Source organism: Carex rostrata, chromosome 1 (assembly GCF_964058835.1).
Source record: "Carex rostrata chromosome 1, lpCarRost1.2, whole genome shotgun sequence".
Classification (NCBI taxonomy): domain Eukaryota; kingdom Viridiplantae; phylum Streptophyta; class Magnoliopsida; order Poales; family Cyperaceae; genus Carex; species Carex rostrata.
The window spans coordinates 2,659,746-2,683,734 of NC_135918.1; the positions used below are offsets into that span (position 1 = coordinate 2,659,746).

The following is a 23,989-nucleotide window of genomic DNA, read 5'->3' on the forward strand; positions in this document are numbered from 1 at the left end:
TACTCTCACATTTGTATTTTTTTTACTAAATATTTGTATTCGCATTTGCACATACTTACAGAAACAAATATTAAGAAAATACCCTCAAAAGCAAGATAAAGTCCAACTACAACAACCAACCTACATACAAAATAGTCATACTAGCTCAGGTAATCACAAAGTTCAAACACAACCCTGTAAGAAAACTAAAATAACAAAAACAGATAAAGTTGCACTTAACCAGCGATTTTTCTTTGATTTATAATTTGGCCCAGTTGGGATTTGGGATCGTGATTTAATTGTATTGGGCTGAGATTCAATTCAACCCCAACCCCTTATCTTGATGTGGGTCGAATTGGTTCTAATATTTGGAGGATTGACAACAGCTGGAATAAGCGGATACAGTTCAATGTTTGCGTCAAGCTTGTGTTATCTAATGGTAGATTGCCAGTATATAAAAACAAAATTCCACCCAAAAAGAAAAAAAAAAAACAATTATTAGTGAAACAAAAGGAAGCTATATATCCACGAGTACATATAAATACAGAAAACAACAATGAATCCACTAATCAGATTCAAAATAGACTCCCAAGGTATTTTTTAAAGCATAGTTTTCTTGCTTATAGACCACCCCTTGAAAATTATTTTATCCGTGCTGATATCAAATTGTGCGTATTTAGAGTATTTAAATTCTTTCTTTCCTCTCTGGCCCTTGACCATTGCCCGGTCCCTTTCTAAATGTACATTAATATACATGGAATCCGCTCTAAATCTCCATGCAAATTTTATGGACAACGGTCAAGGCCTTAACATAATAAGCAGAATCTAAACTCAGAACAAAATATAGTACCAGCATTATCATTTTAAAGGGTTCATAAGCAAACCCAAACTAATTAATATAACAAATTTAATGATCCATAAACCCCTAAAAAATTATCTCAAAAACAACAATCAAGGGCAAAATGATATCTCTGCACCCCTGTGACTAGGGATGGTGAAATGCCTTATCCTGTTCTCTTGCTCCTTCAAGTACCCTTCACACAAAAATGTCTTAGAAAATTTATCCTCGACATCTCGATTAACATCGTGCACAAAAACTTCCGTCTCACCTTCTCTCCTCTGCCGGGCCACCATTCCTGTAGTGTATATTGCCCCCATCCTACCAGGCGCCTCAGGTATCCACCCGGTTGGTGCATCCACCATTATCAAGTCCCATTCCACCTCGTAGAACACACTGGGCAACCCCTTCAGTGCCAATTGACATGAAGGAAACCGTATGTCACTCTCCACATTTGTACACTCGGGCAATTGCCCGAGCTCTAGCAGACTATCTGCATCAGTCAACTTTGTGTTGTATACCACATGGTATGACTCCAATGAGGGATGCTTCTCTTGAATTGTCGCGATCCATGAACTATCTTCTTCTAGAAACACGGTACGGCCGCCGTGGTTTAGGGCAGTCCACATCAAGCTGTCATGACCCAAGCCGAAAACCAAGAAATTGCACGGGGATTTCCTCTCTAGCACACGAGCGGTAACCGATATCTCCTTTAGGGTTTGTTGTGGAGTAATGTTTGAGGTGGCATAGTGGATGATGGTGTTAGCAAGTGAAGGAGGAAGCTTTGTGCATGATGGTGATTGAGATATGACATGGTTCTCTTGTTGGATTGGTCTAATTGGTTGAATTTGTTGGTTTTGTGTTGTAGTATTCGTGGCGGTGTTCGATCTAATTATGAACAAAACCATGAAGAGGAGAAAGAAACCCAAGAGGACCAGCTTTAGGTTGAGGTATTTCTGGGTCTTGGCTTTCATGGCTATGAGATGTGCAGTTTTTCTGATATTCATGGGTTTTTGAAAAGTTGAAAGAGATGGAAACCAAGGTTTTTGAGCTTAATTAAATGGTTGAAAGATTGAAAGGAAGGTTATATTCTTTTGTTTGTACGGTGTGAGGTGTGGAGGGTGGATTTTGTTATGACTTCAAGAGAAAGTTAATCATCTAGATTTTGTTAATTAAATTTCCGAGTTGTGATCTGTTATTCTCGTCAACTGCAAAATGTGCAATTTCTAAATACGCTCCCAAAATATATCATGGAAATCTTGACTGAGGACTTATACCTATTGTTATTCAAGAAAAAAAAAAATTCAACCACCGAATTGATTTTATGTCAAGTGGAAATTATTAGATATATACTGAACATTTTATCACGTTTCTATTTAGCTAGTATATTTAGATTAGCAACTTACTTTTTTGGTCATCAAATCTAGATCTATTTTTTAATTAATTGTAGTTATCTTTTAGATAACTTTTCTAGTGTTTGAAGTTTTGAATAATTTGATTACTGTTATAAGTAGTACTTCAAATTTATTATTCACCTTTAAAGCCACTAACCATAATTTTTTTTTATTCACCATTTTGCATTATTTCAAATTTGAAAATATGAGATAAGTTGTAAGATTAATATATTTTTGAATTTAATTTGAATACATATAAAACTATAAATTTAAATAATTCTTGAAATCATTTATTTTTTAATAACATTTTGTTAAGTTTGGACCATCTAAATTTCCATTCAGTTCCTGGTAAGTTTGGATCAGAATAATTGCACATTTTACATTTGGCGGAAATAACAGAGGATGTAGGAATTTGGAAAACTTTTGAGTAGCAGAAAAGAAAATGGCACTGGATTGACGAGGACTGGAGACCAAAGGTTTGGTGGGGCAATTAACCTTTTAACATTTTTCAATAATTACAAAATAGAGTCACATTTCTTGATAAAAATCGCAAGGTGATGCTGCGTTATAATGGGTCCACCAATCTGGTCTGGAAGAAAGTTAGCTCTCAGTTTGAGGTGACAAAAACTGTTGGGTTGTTCGCACTTTCACTGAAGCTAGCAATAATATTTAATATCTAATCAAGTAAGCTTGTTACCTGTCTAGTCATTTAAGAGTAAGTCCTGTGCTTGTGTTATTTGTGTTTGAAGGAAATTCTATATAGTTAAATTTTAGTTTTAAGTTGTTTGAAGCTTTCATTGTGTTTCTGTTTGTTTTTTCCCCTCTTTTTTGGTATTTTTCACTGAGAAGATATAAATAATAATTATTGTTACTTTATTTAACATTAACATATATAAAGTATTATTTAAAAAAATCAAATTAACAAGATATGACGTTATTTCAACTATATATATAAAGAGGAGGCATCAGATGACATCCTTTTTTGGTGACATCGAATAACATCGTGCATTTTTAAAGTTTTTAAAGTTCAAATGGTCGATCCAAGCCGTTCAACTTGATGAATATGTTAAAATGTGCTTGCAGATCAAATTTTATATTTTTTAGAATTTTTTTACTATTTATTAAGTATTTAACAAAATCGCTATATTCAGACCGTTGAATTTTTGTACCCATCTTAATAAATAGTAAAAAAATTCAGAAAAATGTAAAATTTGATCTGCAAACACATTTTAACATATCCATCAAGTTGAACGGTTTGGATTGACCATTTGGACTTTGAAAATACACGGTGTTATCTGATGTCATCAAAAAAGAGTGTTATCCGATCCCTCCTCATATATAAATATTTCTTTATGAAAAATATTGTACAATATGAACCCAATCCTTTTTTTATAAAATCTTAACCCCAATTTAATTTATATGGTTAATCAAAATCTAATTAGTATAACCAACTGAATTCTAAATCTATAATATTTCAAATAAAATTGGTCGAATCAGTCAAATTAATTGAATTAATCATATTAAACTTACACCATTCTGCATTTTCTTTTTCCCTTCTTGGTCTCGATTTTCTTTTCTTTTCTTTTGTCTTTCTTTTCCTTCTCATTTACTTCACAGTCAGAGCACACATCGAAGAGAGAGAACGGTTTCCAATTTCTCATTAAAGCGGCAGCTAAGTGTCAAAGCAGGGGGAATAAAAGGCGGCAAAGAGTGAAGCAGTTGCAGGGTGGACTGGTTCTAACAATATTACAAGGGGAATAGGGGATCCTCATATATTGTGAAGTACTACAAAAATAATTTCCAAACTATCCTTCAAAATTTTGATCATATCATATTGCTTTGATTGGAAAAAAGCAGATGGTAGTTCACCGATTCCACCTACTCATACCACCTAGTGATTGTCTGAGTACTTTGAGATGAAAGTGCGCATGTGCTATTCTTAATTTACTATTCTCAACAGTAGCTATTCTAACTATTTTCTAGTGCATCCAAACGTACCTAATCTAGAGAAATGTGCTGAAGATTGAAATTATATATCTGCTCGCATCACATTGGTTCAAGACTGTTATTTATGATCTAGAGAATGTGCTAACTATGTGACCTTTAATAATAATTTTGTTTAAGAGCTTGTAAAGACAGCAAATAAATATATAAATTAGGAGTAAATAGCTATGCAAATATTTTTTTTCATTATTAATAAATATAATTAGAGTGAACAATAATATATTAATATTACATCTGAATATCCTATCTATATTATACCATCAATGCATATGTCTATACTTCAATTTGTCCATAATTGTCCTCAGCCCAAATAACTGTCGTATTGATGACTTGGGCTCTTATTTTGTATAAAAGGGCTTTTGCAATAAGTACCATGTTAGCCTTGTTACTCAAAATTCAAATTGGGCTTTGAATTCTGGCCCGTAAAAAACGATAAAATAAAAGAATCTCCCAACGACCTCTGCCGAGAATTAACCAGGCAGTCTGGTTCAAGCTCGAAAGACCTAGACTTATCTAATTTTTTCGCACGATCGAAGTTCCTCCCTTTTTCTCTCACTGGCTTGAAGGAGATGAATTCCCTCTTCGTCTCCAATCCAGCGACCTGCTACGGTCGACCCTTCCACCGTACGATAAGGTATGTCTCGTTGTTTCTTTGCCTCCTTGCTGTTTTCTTTCATTTTGTTTTAATCCCTGATATTATATTTATTTCGGTTAAGGAACGTGAAGGAGGTGAGGAGGGTAAGTTTTCTCGCACTTAGAAGCCCAAGATGCGCCATGGATCTCTCTGTTGGCGGAGAAGATTTACCTTACAGTAAGGAACTTCTTTTTGCTATTTTATTTATTTGCTAAATAGTCCTTCAGAAATTCCGGTTTGTGCCTTTTTTAATTCCTTGAATGTTGCAGTAAGCTCTTCTAGTGCTTGAGTTAATAGTTTCTCACCACATCAGAAGTGTGTTATTTTGTTGATTTAGATATAGGTTTTAATGAATTTGCTTATTGTTCTTACACTTCGCTAACTCCTGTGAACAAAGTGGAACATGAATAATTATTAAATCAGAAGGCAGCAATTTAAGTAATAAACTTTTTTAAAAACAGAGTGTATGTTTTCAAATTATACTTCTTTTACTGTTTTTGGAACTAACAAAACACTCTTCCTTATTTCATTGTAAAGGGCTGGTATACCAATAGCCCAAGCCAGCAAAAAAAAAAAAGCTGCAGTGGATCAGGAACAATGCTTTTAAATGGTAAATAAATTAATGTTTCCTGATGAATAAAGGTTTATAAAAATTACAAGTTTAGAAGTGTTCATTACAAAAATAGAAAGGTTCCGGTAGATGGGTGGATTTTTTCCATGGTTAAATGTGTGCCACAAACTTATTTCTCTTTCTTTGTTTGCAAAAACAAGCTAATTATTCTCAGTATATATAGACAGTGTAGTGAAGTTTCCGCGGATGCACATGAGAGACCCTTACAAGCTTTTGGGAGTAACACCAGATGTGTCAGAAGAAGAAATCCGTGGGGCCCGCAACTTCCTTCTTCAGCAATATGCAGGCCACGAGAGGAGTGTCGAGGCTATTGAGTTGGCCTATGAGAAGATAATTATGAAGAGTTTTAGAGAGAGAAAGAAGGCCAAGATGAACCTAAAGAGTAAGTTGAGAAACAAAGTGGATGAGTCGCCTTCGTTTAAAAAATTGCTTAGTTCTGTGGAGGTACCGAAGATCGATTTGATATTGAGGCGGCTGTTTCTTTTTGGGTTCATGGCTGTTTGGAGTGTGATGTATTCAGCCCAGACTGGCCCTGCTTTCCAGGTAAGTTTATTTTTCTTTTTTGTTGAGAAAAAATGTTTCTAGTTTTGATGAAACTTTTTCACTGGTATATCCCTTGATCAGTGTTCCAGTTCTTAAACAGTCTTGTTGGGTAAATGGCCAGGTCTTGATGATCTCCATTTCCCTTCAATTTTAGTGTAATTTAGGAAAAAAACTTTATTTCTTTTGACTGGAATATTAGGGGTGAGGATTTAATCTAATACATTTATAAAGTATACTAGAAGAATGTTAGTTGTGACTTAATTTAGATCTGGTCGTTTGTATACAACTTCTCCCAATGATATGTATACATATGCAGTGGTCTGCTCAGCTCTAAGCTTTATCTAACTAAATTTACAAGCAGCAGTTGACACCTAACTTTGCACTTTTTGTACGGTTTTAACTTTGAGTAGATGTATATAATGAAATTTCTTGTGTATGCATACAATTTGCCACATGGAATATGACCGAGCTCTGTTATGTGTAGGTCTTTCTTGCGCTTCTGTCGTGCATATTTTTTCTTAATGATAAAATGAAGGATGTTAAAAGAGCCTGCTTCACTGGGTAAGAATTTCTCATCTTTAAATTACTCTTCCCAATAAGAATGTTTATCTTTTTTCACAAGTGGTATTAATTTGCAACTTAACCTAATCATCTGTAATATTGTCTGCATTGCAAGGTTTGTAGTACATTTAGATGTGAGATCCATGAAAGCTGGAAAATAAAATTTAGTAAATTAGTGATCATACAAGTAGGACCCTCCCTGATGGAAATTTTAACATTAGCCCTCTCGTTTTCAATTTTCTCTTGGCTTTTATTTTTTAATTTTTTTTTATAAGTGCACTTCTTTATTTAATTTTACAGCAGATTGCAGTATTAGCAGCATTAGCAGTATTTTGTAACTCAGGCATATATTGAGTCTTAAACATGAGGTCTGGCCTGATGCTACAAAACATAACTCCTTGTACAAATTGGTCCCCCCATGAACAAGCATGCACATTATCTTTGAAAGTGAAACACATTGAGTGAAAATTTGCAAAATAAAGTAAAATGTGGGACTACAATAAAAGCTCATTTCTAGATTAATGTTTTATTGATTTGTATTAGGAGTGTCAATGGATATGGTATGGGTCAGATAGAGGTGTTTTTGTGCTAGTACCCGTTTGAAGTTGGTCTCACCCGTACCCAAATCTTACCCATTAAGTATTTGGTACTCTGCCCTTGCCCGTTAAGATTAACATCTGACGGTGGAATAAATTATATAATTTAATCCAAAATTATAGCGAAGAAATAAAATATTACTTTAAAGCATTTTAGTACATGATATAATAAAATATAAAAAATGTTGGTCAATTTTTTTTAAACAATATAAATTACTAATTAAATTAAAATTTCTAAAATGTTGTATAAATTAATCTCGTCATAAATTACTAAATAAATAACACTATATAAAATATTATATAAATCAATCACGTCATAATAATACATATTATATGGTATGTACAAATAAAGTTATTAAATATGATTTTGTATTTATCATTTACCCTATAGGTAATGGGTATGAGATCACTCTTATTCGATAAGCTAGCATACCTTTTACCCATTAAGCTAACAAAAAATTCCTTACCAGTTTCCTTTCCGATTTAAAAAAAAAATGTTTCCTTTCCGATAAGCTAACAGAAAAGGTTCTTACCCGTACTCGTCTTACTGAGTATAATGTGGATAGGGTAAATGGATAAAAGATTTTATTGACACTCCTATTTTCATCCTCTTTGCAGATTTGGTGCTCTTGTTGTTGGTTGGGTAGTGGGTGCCACAATAGTTCCTCTAGTTCCGGCGTACATCTTCCCTCCTACCTGGTCCCTTGAGCTCCTTACCTCCTTTGTAGCTTATGTTTTCTTATTCTTGGCTTGTACCTTCCTCAAGTAGGTATCTTATTTAGGCCCTTTGCTTGTGATACAAGTATGCATAGCTCTATTTAGTCAGACAAATGGTAACAATCTTTTTTGTATGTGTGGGTGTGGGTGTGGGGGGGGGGGGGGGGGGGGGGTGTCTTTTGGAAATCAATATTTTATTCTTGTCAGCGGCGTGTTGATTTTTCATGTATTTAACAGAACTTGTATTTTTGCCATCTTTTTAATTACAAAATCTCATCAGTGATTATTTCAATAGGTTTGCTTATTTCAATTTTTATTATGACTATTTTGGAGCAACTTTGGCTCCAATCTACTCCTGTAATTGGGTTTAGTTACGGGAAATGGAATTGTCTTTTTGGGAAGGTGGAATGGTTGATTTAGGTTTTGGACATAAAGCACCAACTGAAGTTTTGTATATATGTCTAAATTTGTAACATTTTCAGGCTTCGGCTGCCTCATTGAAGCCTGTGAAGGTAATTCACTCTTCAAGGTTTTTTTATAAACAAGTGTTAAGCTGTGTTGAAAGCAGATAGATAAAATTAGCATGAGGTTCACTCTCATTTAATAAAAACAAAAGAATTGTAAGTGCAGAGAGTATAGATTTTTTTTTTTTTTTTGGGTTAAGTGCCCTTAGCCCTGATACAATAAAAGCTACAGAGTTTACAGTTGCATGAGATCATGCGATGCTACCTCCGATGCTAGATACCCACATACAACTCATTAAGAAACAAAATATAGAAGAATGATGGTGGGTTGAAGCTGAGGTAAGTATCTCCGGGTACCTGAAGTTGCAAAACCTTTTCCTAGTGCATTACTGTATTGTACTCTTTGGCACGTATCTGAAAGCTGCATTTATTAGTTCTTTCTTTTCCTCCTGTGTTTCCATCAATGCCCTGGAGGTTGTCTAGTCTGGTAACATCGGAGTCTTCCCTTAGATTGAGAAAAGAGATCAGTGCTGCAGTCTGAGTGAAAGTTCAAACATTCTTGAGTACTACTCACGAGACAACTCCAGTGCTTGGAGCAATGCAAAAAAAATTCATATTCAAGTGCAGAATTTAGCTGTACCGGCCCACATGCATAATGTACCAGTTGGGTGACCTTTAGATGTAACCCCAACCTCCATTTCTCATCTTCACAGATGGAGCATGGAATGGAATAATACTGAGAAATATCAGGATGCATGTCCTTTTCTTCCAAGATATCATACTGAGGAATCACTTCACAAATAATTATTTTGAATTTTTTTTGACAAACTTTAAAGAGTGAGTCTATGTACTATGCATATCAAGGGTTGGTCCGTGCTATGGTTCAATATTCGAGTTTTCAAAATTTTAATGGTAGATCCGAACCGTTCATCTTGTTCTCCATATTAATATGTGTTTGAAAATCAAATTTTACATTTTTTGAAATTTTTTTACTATTTTTTTTAGATAGTTAGAAAATCAATTAATCTGAAAAATTCTGGACCATCCAAAAACAGTGATTTTCAATAAATTTAAAAAAAATAGTAAATTTTTTTCAAAAAATGTAAAATTTGGTCTCCAAACACATATTAATATGGAGAACAAGATGAACGATTCGGATCGATCGTTAGGATTTTGAAAAGTCGAATATTGAGCCGTATTACGGGTCAAATTGTAATATGCATAGTACCATAGACTCACTCATCTTTAAATATGAATTTAATTTCATGAGCATAATATATATGATGCGTAGACTCACTCATCTTTAAATATGAATTTAATTTCATGAGCATAATATATATGATGCGTATATTATGTCTATAAGAAATGATGAGATTTAATATAAGTTTCACATTATATGAAGTAACTTAAAATTTCAACAGTTTGAAATTAGTGGTTTTTAGTGCATCATTAAATAATACTAAATTATATAAAACTTAATTTGGACTATTTATAAGTCTAATGACATACTTGTATGTATTCACTTTTTAATTTTTAATCTTATTTGAATTGATTTGAATATTTATTGCTAAGATTGTTAAGATCGTTAAGTGATCACTCCTCTATAATAACATTATAAAAATATTGCCAACTATTGTTAATTTTGTTCGTAAAAAAACGTCTCTTGTTCAACACAGAGATCGTTCTTTTATTCTTTAAATTTCGTATTAGTTCATTCTTTGAATATATATGGTTCATCTTTCTTCATGCATTAAAAGTTTGTCTCAACGCACTGGACAAGATCACGAGACAGGTTGATTTGTCGACAAGACCGAAGCAATTATCATATCAGGAGTCAGGACTACTAGAATGTCCAAACTCTAAACCAATGTTATCAGAACTGAACCGGACAATGACCCGATAAAGCTCCGGTTAAACGGTTTACTGGTCGGACCAGTGGTTCAATCGGTTCAACCGTTGAATTTTTTTCAATAGTCTTATTTATATTGAGTTGCTATTTTTATCTTAATTAAATATCAGTTACAATGACAGTCTATACACAACTTAATTTGAGCATCATTCATTGCATAAATTATTTAAAAAATAATATTTATATATTTATTTTCAATTCAAATTGATGCACGCCAATATTTTTTTTATAAAAATTAATTACTTGCTCATAATTTTTTTTTTTTTTTTTTTGCATCAGCAATCTATAGTGTATTTGATCTCAACGACGTTAAAAGAAAATAATCACTTCAGCTAATAAACCACTTGTGCTTTCTGCCTTTCTCGAGTTCAATTAAAAAAAATTAAATATTAAATGATTAATAGGTTACTGGGCTAATAAAAAACGGGCCTTCTTCGAGTCCAATTGGACCATAATCCTCACAAAGGTTAAAAGTGGGTCCCGCCGTCAGAATCACCTTCTTATCCTTTCCCCTTTTCTCTATCACGTTTTCGATCTCTTCTTCATCAAATTTTGTTGAATCTCAAATATATTTTGAACCGGATTTTTTCACTGAATAGTCCAGCGATTCTTTAATTAAAACCGGCCGAATAAACCGGTTTTCACCGGTTCAAAAGCACAAATGATCCTCTGAGTGAACCAAACCGGACAGGTGACTGGATCCGATTTTTTCCGGTCCACCCGCCCGGTCCGGTTCTGATAACACTGGTTATCGAGCTTTCCTGCTTTGGACTTCAAAAAAATTAAAAGCCCATCCATTTCATCCCTTCTCGGCCCAACTTCAGTCCAAATTCGCTGAACCCCCATTTCCATCGAGCTGCCACTAAAGCGCGAGAATGAAAAAAGAGAGCGGCATCACCATGGCCGTGAGAAGAGTCGTCGGAGAGTGTTCGAGAAGGCTAAACCCTCAATGCGACCGCCGCCAGTTCACGTCTTTCTCCCGTCACTTCTTCTCTACCGAAAGTGGCGGAGATGTGGTCGACACACCGCGAGTGAAGATATTCGACCGCGAGCTGAAGCGCAAGCACCGAGATCGCGCCGCATGGCTGATGAGCGGATCCGATCAGCTCCTTGACTCAGTCGCTGACAACCTTCTTGACCGCCTCCAGGTTCTGCACCAGTCGTTTTATTTTTTATATATAAATAATTCAATTATAGGTAAGGCCTTCAAGGTTGAAGCAATCACATTTTATTGATTGGGTTTAAAATGGTCAGTATAATAACTTGATGTTGTACCAACATTATACATTTTGAAATTGAGGATCCAGAAGCAGGAATTAGTCCAAAATAGCAGCTTTCCTTCATGTGATATATTTCATTTATAAGGTCCTTTGCAATTATCGGCACAAACAAACAAGTAAAACTTAGTGTACGATGGAATTATTATTTGTTTTTCCTTTGTAGGATTGTAAAAGGAATTTCCCTACAGCACTGAGCCTGGGAGGCGCGGGTGAGGCTGTGAGGCGCTTATTGCGGGGACGCGGTTAGTTTTATTTTATAACCATTTTCTTATTGCAAGTAGTTTTAATAAAAAAAATCCAAAAATGTAGGCTTTCCTATGTGTAACATTTGCTGATTATCAGGAGGAATAGAGAAGTTGATCATGATGGACATGTCGTATGATATGGTGAAAAGATTGAGGAAATTGGAGGAAAACCTCTCTGAAGAAAACTATGAAACTTTGTATCTGGTTGGAGATGAAGAGTTTCTTCCGATCAGAGAAAAGTAATATTCTCCATTTTAAGTGAAAACTGTGAAACTTTTTTCTGGTACATTCCAGCAGACTGGTACTAATAAGCACATCTATAGAAAATCAAGAAATGAAAAGGAGATAAAAGGAAAACAAACCAACACGAAATAAATGATGTACGGACTGTTTGCTATGGTAAGTCTTGCCAAACAATGAGTTTTCTGTATCAGCTTATCAGTTGTTGTTTTTTTGGCCCCTAAAGCTCATTGGAATTGGTAATAAGCTGTCTAGGGCTTCACTGGACGAATGATTTACCTGGGGCAATGATACAAGTATGCCTAATCTTATTTTCTCTTTTCTTTCTGTCATATTTTTATTTATTATTACAATTCCATTCAAAAGGTGACTTGTTCAAATGATTAGATGATGTCCTTTGTTCTATTAAGATGGGAGCCATACTTCTTGCATTGTTAATTTTGTTGTTTGTAATAATGACTATTTTCACAAATTACCACTAGGGAATGACCATATTTTGTAACATGGTTTACTATGCATTTTTTAACAAAAAGAAATATTACATTAGTATTGTTGCATAGCTCTATCTAATTTTAGTAGTGTTTTTAGTATGAGTGCCTTTCTATTTCGCCACTTGATTGTGGGGAGTAATCTATAAGACCAAAAGTGTATTGGACACAGCTGCAAATATGATAACACAAGGGGTGCTATTCATGAGGGAAAAGAAAATCGCCAACTCTTCTCTGAAAAATTGGTTTTCTGAAAACAATGGCAGTGCAGATTATCATTGAAGCCTGATGGGCTGTTTCTTGCGGCTATCCTTGGTGGAGATACTTTAAAGTATTTTACAAAATCTCTATGAATACTCATACTCTTTCTTGTAACTCGTAATGTTCTTAATTTTGTATCTAACACATCCACAGAGAGCTTAGAATAGCATGCACAGTTGCACAAATGGAAAGAGAAGGTGGTATCAGTCCCCGACTTTCTCCTTTAGCTCAAGTATTCCAATTTTTATTTAATGAGTTTTAGTTTTCTCATCTGAGCAAATTTTTTTTTTTCTTTCTGTAGCTGCCTACTGCTAGCTCCAAGTTAATTGAATTAAAAGCTTTGATTGAACTGTCCCTACCTTTTCATATTGACTGAACCGATTTCTTCATGACTAGTTAGTATAAACTTTAAATCCAAAATCTAATCCTGTTGGCTTGATGGGTTCAACTTTAGCTTATGAGGAAAAAAAAAAGTAAGATGGAGGGCAAAATCTTGAATATACAGTGTAGATCACCAACCAAAAATTTTGGTCTAAAAAACCACCCATTCTAACTTTGGCTACTAGCAATTCTCTGAAAAAATTGGGTGTTACCTGCATTTATGACGAATGATGGGTGTTATCTGCAAATACAATTAAACATTAGGTTTAATTTGCATGGACCTATCTTTTATTACTAATTTTCTTCCTCTTTGGCGGTTCTAATTTTTTTTCTTCTAATGGATATAGGTACGTGATGCGGGTAATCTATTAACTAGGGCTGGTTTTGCACTTCCTGGTGTAGATGTGGATCAATACACCGTCAGGTACAAAAGTGGTGTGTACCCAATGTTTCAAAACTTATTTTCCATCCTACCTCTCTTAATTATAAATTATTGTTTTCTAGATCCTTTTAAAAGTTGATTTCTTTTTTTTTCCTCCTCTTGTTTGATATTTGGAATTATTAATAGCTATGGAGCTTGTTGAGCATCTTCGAGCAATGGGCGAGACAAATGCTCTTTTTCACAGAAACCCGGTACATAAGACATGCAAAATAGTGGAGTTTTGTTATGGCCCATGTTAAATATGAAATATATACCTATAGCCTTGCAAAACATTAATGTTTTTAAGGAATAGGGTGATTTTCCTGGATCGTCCATTATGTTTCAAATTTTGCAGAGCAATATAGGATATTTTGAGGTTTTGTATAAGTACACTAAAATTTGACCAAAACTATTATGAATAAAATTAAATATGATACATATTTGCTTCTTTTACACATAAAAATGTTTAAAACAGATACTTAAGAGAGACACGGCTGTGGCAACAGCAGCAGTCTACCAGTCTATGTTTGGTGCTGAAGATGGGACTGTACCAGCTACCTTTCAGGTTTGTATTGTTTGGTAGTTGTGTTAGAGCTTAATGTGATCAAATATTGGTATAAAATGAATAAATATTTATAGGTAATATATATGACGGGATGGAAAGAGCATCCATCACAACAGAAGGCAAAAAGGAGAGGCTCTGCTACAATTTCTTTTAAAGATATTCACAACCAGTTCGGTCCGAGCAATAACCAGTGACCATCTTCTATCGTTTTCAATTTGGATTGTTGCATTACTTCTGTTTCAAGATAGGTTATTTGTTCTACTTCAGCAATATTTATATTTTTATAAAGTAAACCCTCTTTCTCATAAGCTCTAGGGTGTTATCTTTTGTTCATATAAAGGATAGTGAAATTGAAAGTGGTGCATTTTCATTTTCGTGATCGGACTTTCATAAGTTGGAATGAAACTAGTTCTTGGAAGCAATAAATCTTTTTTGTTTATATAATTTGAGTCTCTCTAAATGCTTATTTTCTTTTCCAATTCCTAGGGTTTTACATTTTTTCTTGAAATTACTAGCTTTAAAAGTTATGAGAGAGCATTTGTACCTGTTTCCAAACACAATTATTTTGAACACTTCAATCACATCCCCTAAATTGGGAAGCCATCATTTTGTCAATACATTTATAGATTCCTAAGAGAAGGTAAAAATGGTCACACTTGCAAAGAAAAAAGCACCTAGCTTCCTAATTTTGCTACAGTTCCCTCCTACCCTTTTGTCTCGCCAAGCGATTAAAACCTCTGCTTGGTGTATTAACTTGCTGAAGACGATCCACTTTTCCTACACCTTCCAACCTTCTTTTAACCCAATTCAACGCTTCTTACTGCCACCTAGCAGCTTTCGAGATGTCTCAATTGTGAGAACGCAACTAGAGACCACTGTTGTTCCTCATTTCATTTAATTTTGATCTTGATTGCTGGTCTTCTGTGTTAGCTTTGGTTGAAACTAGAAGTTCTTGATAGGTTTATCCTTGTCAGCACGTGCCATGCGCACAGCATGTTGTATGAGCCGCTCGTGCTCTTTCAGCATCTCTTCTAAGTTCCCTCCAGGAGGCATTAGTGGGCCCGAGTAATGTATCCTATTCTTGCGTCCATATACCTGATTTTTTATTTTTTATTTTTTATTTTAAGTATTTCATTAGGTTCTTAACTATAGTGTGTGTGTGTGTGTGTGTGTATTGCAACAAGATCCAGTGGCATTTATAAAGAAAAAAGAATTTTGTAGTGTATAAAATTCAACTGGATACACAACAATACAGGAACTCTCTACTAATGGTAACATGAAACTAAAATATATTAATTAATGATCAATTAGCATCTATTGATTAACATGTTAGATTACCTGATGCAAAAGAAACTACAAAAAGCAGTATGAAACAGAATTGTGATTCCCATAATACTGGTCAGAGATAAATAATTAAACTATAAGAGCCTTTGAAATGGATCAACTTAATATGTGTAGTAGTACATATTAACACTTACCGTTTGATGATTATATAGCTTCACTATGAAGTTAATCAATAATTATGATAAACAACACCACAATCCTCCATAGTGGAAAGAAATAAATGGAGAATGATTGAATTGGAACTTACCTCAGAGGTGTTTCTGGCTCCTGAATCTTTCTTGCGACTAGAAGCTGCTCGGTCAAGCACAAGCTTGCTGTGATCCGACACATCAAGCTGATTATACCGACAATTAGTACTACTTGCCGTACCAATGTCGGGCTTATAAGATCTGTGTGTTCTAAACTGAGTCCCATTAGCAACTCTAGCAGAAGCATAAGTCCTATCTGGTACCGACTCAATTTTGGTGTAGCTCCCTGGTTCTTTAATTATGTTCGAATTGGTTATATCCTCTTGTGCTTTGTGCTTGTTGGTGCTGCTCTTTGCATTCTTCTGTTCCTGCCGTTTCTACATAGAAAAAGAAATGTATATTTGAGATGATTAGGGAATCAAGCACTTGAACACGAAAGGCAATGCAAACTTAAGAGGAAAAAAAACACATGTAACAAGATATGATTATAGTTAGATAAAGGAAAAATTACTTGTAATTCAGCAACAGGGTCTTGTAATGCTTTTTTGGATCCTTGTTTCCCTGGTTTTACTGATTCAGCTCCTCGGCCACCAAGGCCCTCTTGCTTTTTCCTATGAATTCAATTAAATACGTTATAGAGCAAGAAAGAAAGAAATAGAAATGGATAGCTTGGAATCTACATATGCAAGTTACTTGCAAAATTTTAGCCACGAAGTAAGCTTTATTCTTTGAGAAAATCAGGTTTCACCAGCGATGTCTAAAGCAAAATTTACTATTCTTGCTTTCCTGCTACTGGCACCATATATAGCAGTCACGTTGGTACTGTTTGTTACTTACATAGATGGCCTGCTCATCAATTCGACCACTAAATTATCTGAGTTCAATCCATATGCACTTAGTTTTTTATTTACTTAATAGAGGTTCAATTAAAAATTAATTAAATTTGAAATATCATGCAAAGCACAATATTCCTGTGTTAGTCTGCCAGTCATGTCTGATGGTGACATGTAAATTGCTGACTGGTATAGTAATCCTATCTTTTAGTTTTATAAAAGTACCTTATTTTCTGGCCACGTAGTTTAGCATCATACTCCTTGCTCGGTGGAAACTTCGGCAAACATGAACGATCGCATGCTAATGGTTCTGACTTGAAATACTGAAAAATAGAAGTATTTTATTTAACATTAGACTTATAATTAGTAAGAAATCGATAGATAGGGCTTTAATTAGCAAGATTTCTAGAAGAAATAGGAAGAGAAAAATTCTAACATCGCTTTGGAGGGCAGATGAGGCTGTACCACGAGCTTCGGGCTCAATGGCCAGCAATGTTTCGAGCAGAGACAAGGCTGAAATGGGGAAGTCTTTGAATGTCTCAGCCACACGTCGCCTGTATTGGTTTTGCGGCTTGAAGACTGTCGCATGTGATAGCTTTGCTCTCCTCCAATATTCCTCTGGCGGAGACCCACATAGCTTGAATATCTTGTGGAGTTGCTCAACCTATGAAACAAATGAAAACGCATTAAAGTTTCACGAAGTTCATGCATGCAATTTGAGGTCCAACATATATGTGAGCTTCTCTATTATATGAATTCATTACTCCATAAGTGGTTAGGAATAGCTTTACAGAAGATTATATTGTGCGACATCTGGGCGACCTCTGAGGTGTATATCACGATACTATATATTGTACCGACCAAATATTATTCAAATTAGCGGCCTTTTCTATATATATACCTCAGTTCTTCCAGGCATAATGGGTTTTCCTGCAAGCAACTCTCCTAATATGCAGCCGGTGCTCCACAGATCAACAGCCACACCATACTCGGTGGCCCCAAGAAGGAGCTCAGGTGGACGGTACCATAAGGTCACGACGCGACTTGTCATTGGCTTCGATTTACTGGGATCAAACAATGTTGCCAGACCAAAGTCACCTATTTTGAGTGTCCCATTATTGTCTATAAGAAGGTTGGAACCCTTGATATCTCGGTGCAGCACGCCATGTGTGTGACAGTGATACAAGCCCTGGAGCAATTGTTGCATGAAACATTTTATCTGCAGTGGTTGATCAAAATTTTAAAGTTAGATCACTTTCTCAGTAAGAGCCTGCACAATACAAATAGAAAAATGTAAGAAATCAATTATCTCATGCTATATACATTAGCATTAGATTACTCAATCACTGTAATACATTGAAAAAACACAGTTATAGATGGCCAAATCAGAGAAAAAGAGATATATGTAAAATGATTGCAATCTTAGACATCGGTATTTTTATGTGTTAGGACTTCAGTCTGACGTAAACGTAACAGCTACTAACGGTTTGCATGCTCCTAATTAGGTTTTTCAATGAAATTATGAATTATAAATTTACTCAGCAGTCAAATGAAGATTTGTCAGGTCTATAAAGGAGAAACTAAACAGTGAAATAGAAAATATTGGCAGAAAGTTGCAATCTGTCAATGATGTTACCTGTGGTTCAGTGAACTTGACACCAGGAGATGCAACAAGCCCGGCAAGATCATGCTCCATGTATTCAAAAACAAGATACAAGCTCTGTGACAAGCGGGAAGTGATGATGCCCTCAAGCTTTATAACATTGGGATGGTCGAGTCTACGTAGAATATTGATTTCCCTCGCCATGAAACGAACACTTTCTGGATCCATATTTACAAAACGTACTTTCTTCAAAGCGACAATCTTGCCGGTTTCAAGATCGCGTGCTCTGTACACACTACTATAAGTTCCTTGTCCAATCTGAAGCAAGTAATTAATTGAAAATCAGTTAGTGTGCTTGGTTTACAACTTTTTTCAGTACCATTTCCATCAATTTCTTACTAGGAGTTGTGTTGTTGCCTGATGGTTTGGCCAATCCTATTTTCATTTGACGGTCTTGTATTAGTTTTGTCATTTAATTTAGATAAATTGTACAATTTTCCTATTGAAGGTATATTTCCCAAATTGTAACACCATTACCTTATCCAATTTCTCAAAGGAATCAGCCTGTCTTGGCGACCACCCTCTAACCACCTCACCCGACACACTGGATAGCCAAGTAGGCCATCCTGGTGCTGTATGATCACCTGAGAATGCACTCGGCACAGCTCCAACTATCTCCGACCCTACGTCCTCTTTCCTGTCTGTTCTCACCACAATCTCCTCTTCACTATTCGCATCTGCCACCGTAGCCCTCCGTTGGTTGGATCCACCTTTTTTTGTCCTATTGACAGCAGCTGATGCTTTCGTGTCGATTGTTATTTGGAGGCCATTTGTGTCAGGTGCCTTCCTTCTTGATTTAGCGTGTGCTATTACTGCCTCGTCATCGGTATTTGCTGGGGATGAAGATGGCTGCTCTTTTGTTGAAACTGCAACAAGTGGTTTCGATGACTTGCCGGAAAGGCCTGTTTGGTTACTTGGATTGACTTCATTGGTTATTGCGGCTGCTTTGAAACAGAGGCAACCCATTAAACGGCAGCGGCAGAATTTGAACCCTAACCTGTCTTTTCTAAATACCTTGGTTAATTTAAACATTCCTAACTACAATCAGCTTCTCCTGCAAGAAAAGTAAATTTAAAAAAAAAAAAAAGAATAAGAAGGAGATGATAAACTTTGTCTCGTTTTGAATGGAAATGGATAAAGTTTCTCACTTTTCTCCAAGGAAGAAATGGACAAATGGAGAACATCAGATGTAATAAGCTCGGAAAAGAATAGAACTTCAATTATTCTTTTCTTACCATAATTTTTGGTATATGAAAAATAACCTCCCTCTCCAATCCCTTGTTTTGAATGTTTTTGCAAATGGAGGGGAGAGGAGGAAGGAGACGAGCGAACAAAGGACTTTTGGTCTCCGATAAAAATAGACATTTCTCAGTTTTAGATGTTTTGTTTACTTGTGAAAACAGAGCAAAAACGGAAACAGAGGATCAGACCAAATCTCAGATAAATGGAAAGCTACGAGGGTTTCATGCTCCGAGAAATCCGTGGGACCAATGGATAACTTTTTTGTGGGCCCCTTATAAGATGCGCTCAGCGGGCATGATTTTCGTGGACTTGGTCTACTAGTAAAGGTTATGAAATTTGTGCGAGATCTTATAGTTTTACTTTGTTCATATCTTTTATGTCTATTCTTATATTAATAATTACAATTGAAAGATTAAAATTTCAAATTTAATATTAACTCTTCAATTAATGATATATTTTCTTTTAATTAAATCCATTATTTTTTATATAAAAGTTTAAATTTAATTAATTAAAAATATATTCGTCACATATTCAGCCACATCATTACAATTAAAATTAAATAAACTGTCTTTTAACAATTTTTATTTTGTTTTCTTACTTCTTTATTTTCTTATTTCTCCAGTTGGTAGTGATCTCTTTTACTGGTATAGTAATTTTCTAGTACGGACATAGGCAAATTCTAAATTTTTTGTAATTGAACCCTCAATGAGCTCAAATTTGCATAATTTGATGTCTGAATAGATCTTATATAGCGTAATTTTTATAAATTACTTTTATTTGGGAAGCTTGTTGTACTAATTAGGTGGTGCTACATCCATTAGATCTAGAATATGGAAATTTTCTATGAAACAACTGTTATGTAGGCCAAATAGAATCCTTGATAGAAAATTTTTTACACAAACACATAAGACATTGTCTTTTCACATCATGTACAATTTAAGCAAACTGTTTGTAAATAAGCACTTGTATTGTTCTACTTATTTTATCTTTGTATTTGATGTCTTCTTTTCTTAATGTGCAACTTTTATGAATTCGAGTAATTACTACTTAATCACTATATAACTCACTAAACCATCTTCAACTCACCTGGACAAAAGAGCTTCCTTCTACTTTAATACAACGACTAATGAGATTAACATTATTATGTGAAACTATGCATATTTTTATTTTTAGCTCATGCAAAAGGTCATATAAATGATTACTAAGGAAAGATTCTGATCTTTGCCAAGTCACTTTGATTCCAATTTATGAATCATTGGTTTTTGATTGAAACCTCTAGTTCCCTCTACATTGTAATATTTTGTTGATTTTTATTTTGGCAGGTCTGAATTATTCAATGAGACTTCCTCTGAGTTTTACCATCAAGTATAAAATTGTACAATGAACTTCTAGGTTTAGGGTTTCTAGTGGTTTTCTTAACCGGTTGAATGAAGATTTAAAGAAACTTATATGTTCAAAATCTCTTGGATGCCGGCTACCATTCATGGAAAAGGCTCATATATATTGAGGTATATAAATGATTTTTGCTTCCTGAATATTCTTTTTGACACAAAAATTGAATGCTTTTATTATGACAGGTATTATGAAGCCCTTAATCCTTTACTTGATGATTGATACATATTTTTAGGTTTGATATCATATAGTTTTATTTGACAGACTGTTTTTTTTTATTTCAATAGCAAAATTTGATATTTCTGCTGTGGTCATTTCATTTTGATAAAATTTGTACATGTCCTTATAAATCTAATTCAAACTTATCATGCATAGAGATACAAATTTGCGAGCATATAATAGCCTTCTATGATCATATAGGAAATTTCACATGTAATCTTTGTAAATTTCTTGAGAAAAATACATGTTTACTGAGCAAAGACTAATATTAAAAACTAGATGAAATCAACGATGGGTGTCAAGAAACTGTTGCACCCATCTTCACTACTCTATATGAAGGTACAATTTTAATATCTCACCGATTGCAATTGTTTATGCTTAACACGACACTTTTTGTATGCTATGATCCATTAGCTTATCCATTATTTTTCTCAAATGGTAAAGTTGGTTGGCACGCCAAGATTCCTAGAGCGGGTGCATCTATGAATTCTGTTACATAAGAATGCATGGATTACGTACGGTGATGAAGCTGAGCAAGATGAATTATCCATTAGCTTATACTTTAGAGTATTATCATTCATGCAATTTCAAATTTCAAATTTATTTGTCATATTAGTTATTTTTTAATTTTCTTTCAATGAATGCAGATGTCTTTAGATGTAGAGACAAAAATATTATTTCAGCAAGAGAATATTACTGCTACAAACTCCAGATACGAAGTGATACAATTTTTTTTTTTTGGGTGGTAGGTTGCTACAACAATTTGTTGTAGGTATGTACATAAAAATAGAAACATCTTGATTGGATATCATTCTTAAAGATTAGGTAAAAAGCAGAAAATAATACTTCAAGGTATCGTTGAAAGTGTAATTGCCGGTGATGGTCGAGCACACATGATTGGTCAAAGTGTTGCCATCATCATTCATAGGTGACCCTAGAAATATTAAGCGTAGGTTCATAGATACCATGGCACTGGTTACACGGTTTCACCACAAGAACAGCTAGGTTTTTGAGAGGATAACAATAATGAATTAGCGAGAGTCTTCAAATAGCCTCGCGATAAGAGTAACCTCGCAATAGGCTTTGAAATATCCTCGCGATAAGGTTAAAATAGCCTCGCGAATACTATGTGAGACCAGCGATCTATGTTGGCACTGTTATGTCCTTCATGTCCGTGCGTATGTCCACGGGAATAAGCAATGCACTGTTATATCCTTCATGTCCGTGCGTATGTCCACGGGAATAAGATGGCTAGCTGCAGATCTTATTTTCCACTTTATCCAATTAAAAATATTGCTAATTAAACTGAAATCTAACAAATTAATTACCACAGTTTCTTAAAAATAATATATTACAAACTAAAATCTTAATGATTGATAAATAGTTAAATATAAATGAAATAACTTATAATGAATAATTTCAAGCTTAATTAATTCAAGCATAAATATTAATTGAGTTCTACAATTGCATAGCAATTAGTGTCACAAATTGTACCAGATACAATCACATTATGCTTAATGCATTTTAACAAGCACAAATATAGATTTAAGCAAAATATGGAATTAAAGGAGTAGCTAGAAATAAAAAAATAATTGGGAAGGAATTAAGTCCATAATTAAGCTATATATTTGCCGAAATGAAAATACAATACTAGTATAACAATATTCATTTGCGCTTAAAGTCCAGATGTTTATAAACTCCATTGTCATCACATATAGGATCAGATTATAACAAAAATGATATGTTAGCATTTAATTTTGGTTTCGCGTAGTATGCCACGAAGTATATAATGCAAGAAAATAGGTCTTTATGGTCTTTTTTGAGTGTCCAACATATAGTCTACTGTTAGGACTTTCTAGACACAGGAACCCCCAGCAAGTAATGAATCATTTACCTTTGCGCTGGCTCAATTAACTTGAAACCCTTAATTTGATGTAAAACATTTCTGCTTCTACCAATTTTTTATGGTAATAGAATAGGGCGGCTTGCTTCTGGTATCGGCACTCGAGATCCCTTACTAACTACTAAGATCCAGACCAGTAGACCAATACTTTTATGATCAATACTATGATTTTTAGTCAACTGGTACATATACAGATCCTAATAAGTGCTAAATGTACCAATCTCAACTACACATTTGTATCGATAAAAAGAAATGTTATTTAGTGAGAATTATTGCACTTGAAATTAATAAAGTCAAATCGAATTATCATATGTAATTAAATGATGCTGAAATTAAAGGATGAATACACATACCATCCGTATGGTTCATCAGCTTCCTCTAATTGATCGGTTCCTTCATCATTATTAAGTTCATTTTCTACTTCGGTTTCATACCCGATCTCATCATCTCTTACTGTGGACTGGACACGTGAGGTTAATTTCGCGAGTTCTCCCTAGTCCACTCCTTCTAGAATGCCTTGATCTACCAAAACAGTATGTATATCTAACTCCTCTCCACCCGTAACCTCGTAATCACAACCCGGCCACTGTTCCTGAAAAATGTCGAGGTCTAAGTCAGTTCTAACCGTTTGATGATCCCAGTTTGGTTTACGTCCTGTCTTTATCGCCACCATCCACTCACTTAGATCATCTGATGCATATTTTAGGTAGATAACTTGAATTGCTTGAGCTGCTAACACAAAGGGATCAGGTAGTTCTCTAAGACCCATGTATTTGACCTCAACAAGGCCATGCTTCTTGTCCACCCTTACTCCACTTATTGGATCAAACCAATAACATTCAAAGAGCACAATCTAGATATTTTCCTGACCATGACTTGCAATCTAGATTGGAAGGCAATACATGATATCGTGAGTTACTTCAAAGCAATAAGCACGATGAGAGAGATATATGTGTCCTCGTTGCAATGCACATGTACGATACTTGTAACAAGTTAACAACCTCCCTTCAACTCAAATGGTATACATTTATCAAAGATAACGGGACCAAGTTTC

At 34.7% G+C, this 23,989-nt stretch overlaps 3 protein-coding genes and 1 pseudogene across 7 annotated transcripts; 2 read left to right on the forward strand and 2 right to left on the reverse strand.

Annotated features, from left to right (window-relative positions):
* Positions 1-791: 791 nt before the first annotated feature.
* LOC144551822 (glucuronoxylan 4-O-methyltransferase 1 pseudogene) lies at positions 792-1,875 on the reverse strand (annotated as a pseudogene). Its single transcript, XR_013510884.1, has one exon. The product of XR_013510884.1 is annotated as a glucuronoxylan 4-O-methyltransferase 1 pseudogene (transcript).
* Positions 1,876-4,661: 2,786 nt separating this feature from the next.
* CDF1 (cell growth defect factor-like protein (DUF3353)) lies at positions 4,662-8,189 on the forward strand. The gene is made up of 5 exons (XM_078299933.1): positions 4,662-4,849; positions 4,932-5,026; positions 5,644-6,023; positions 6,508-6,584; positions 7,799-8,189. Exons 1-5 carry the CDS (start codon positions 4,785-4,787, stop codon positions 7,947-7,949), a joined length of 768 nt encoding a protein of 255 aa, XP_078156059.1. The 5' UTR covers positions 4,662-4,784; the 3' UTR covers positions 7,950-8,189.
* A 2,732-nt stretch (positions 8,190-10,921) lies between these two features.
* On the forward strand, positions 10,922-14,577 carry LOC144551888 (S-adenosyl-L-methionine-dependent methyltransferases superfamily protein). The gene is made up of 10 exons (XM_078299988.1): positions 10,922-11,418; positions 11,714-11,792; positions 11,893-12,034; positions 12,262-12,331; positions 12,790-12,854; positions 12,938-13,016; positions 13,513-13,600; positions 13,734-13,798; positions 14,062-14,151; positions 14,226-14,577. The coding sequence occupies exons 1-10, from the start codon at positions 11,146-11,148 to the stop codon at positions 14,343-14,345; spliced, it is 1,071 nt and encodes a 356-aa protein (XP_078156114.1). The 5' UTR covers positions 10,922-11,145; the 3' UTR covers positions 14,346-14,577.
* Positions 14,578-14,709: 132 nt separating this feature from the next.
* Positions 14,710-19,610, reverse strand: LOC144551865 (putative serine/threonine-protein kinase At1g54610). 4 transcript variants are annotated; one of them, XM_078299964.1, is made up of 9 exons: positions 19,328-19,610; positions 18,657-19,120; positions 18,153-18,437; positions 17,418-17,735; positions 16,953-17,180; positions 16,742-16,839; positions 16,195-16,294; positions 15,743-16,060; positions 14,710-15,246 (listed from the first exon to the last, which is right to left on the reverse strand). In XM_078299964.1, exons 1-9 carry the CDS (start codon positions 19,542-19,544, stop codon positions 15,094-15,096), a joined length of 2,181 nt encoding a protein of 726 aa, XP_078156090.1. In that variant the 5' UTR covers positions 19,545-19,610; the 3' UTR covers positions 14,710-15,093. The 4 variants fall into 4 exon arrangements, with proteins under 4 accessions (XP_078156090.1, XP_078156094.1, XP_078156105.1 ...); XM_078299968.1 differs by having other exon boundaries at positions 19,415-19,609; XM_078299979.1 differs by having other exon boundaries at positions 18,657-19,233; positions 19,415-19,547.
* Positions 19,611-23,989: the final 4,379 nt, after the last annotated feature.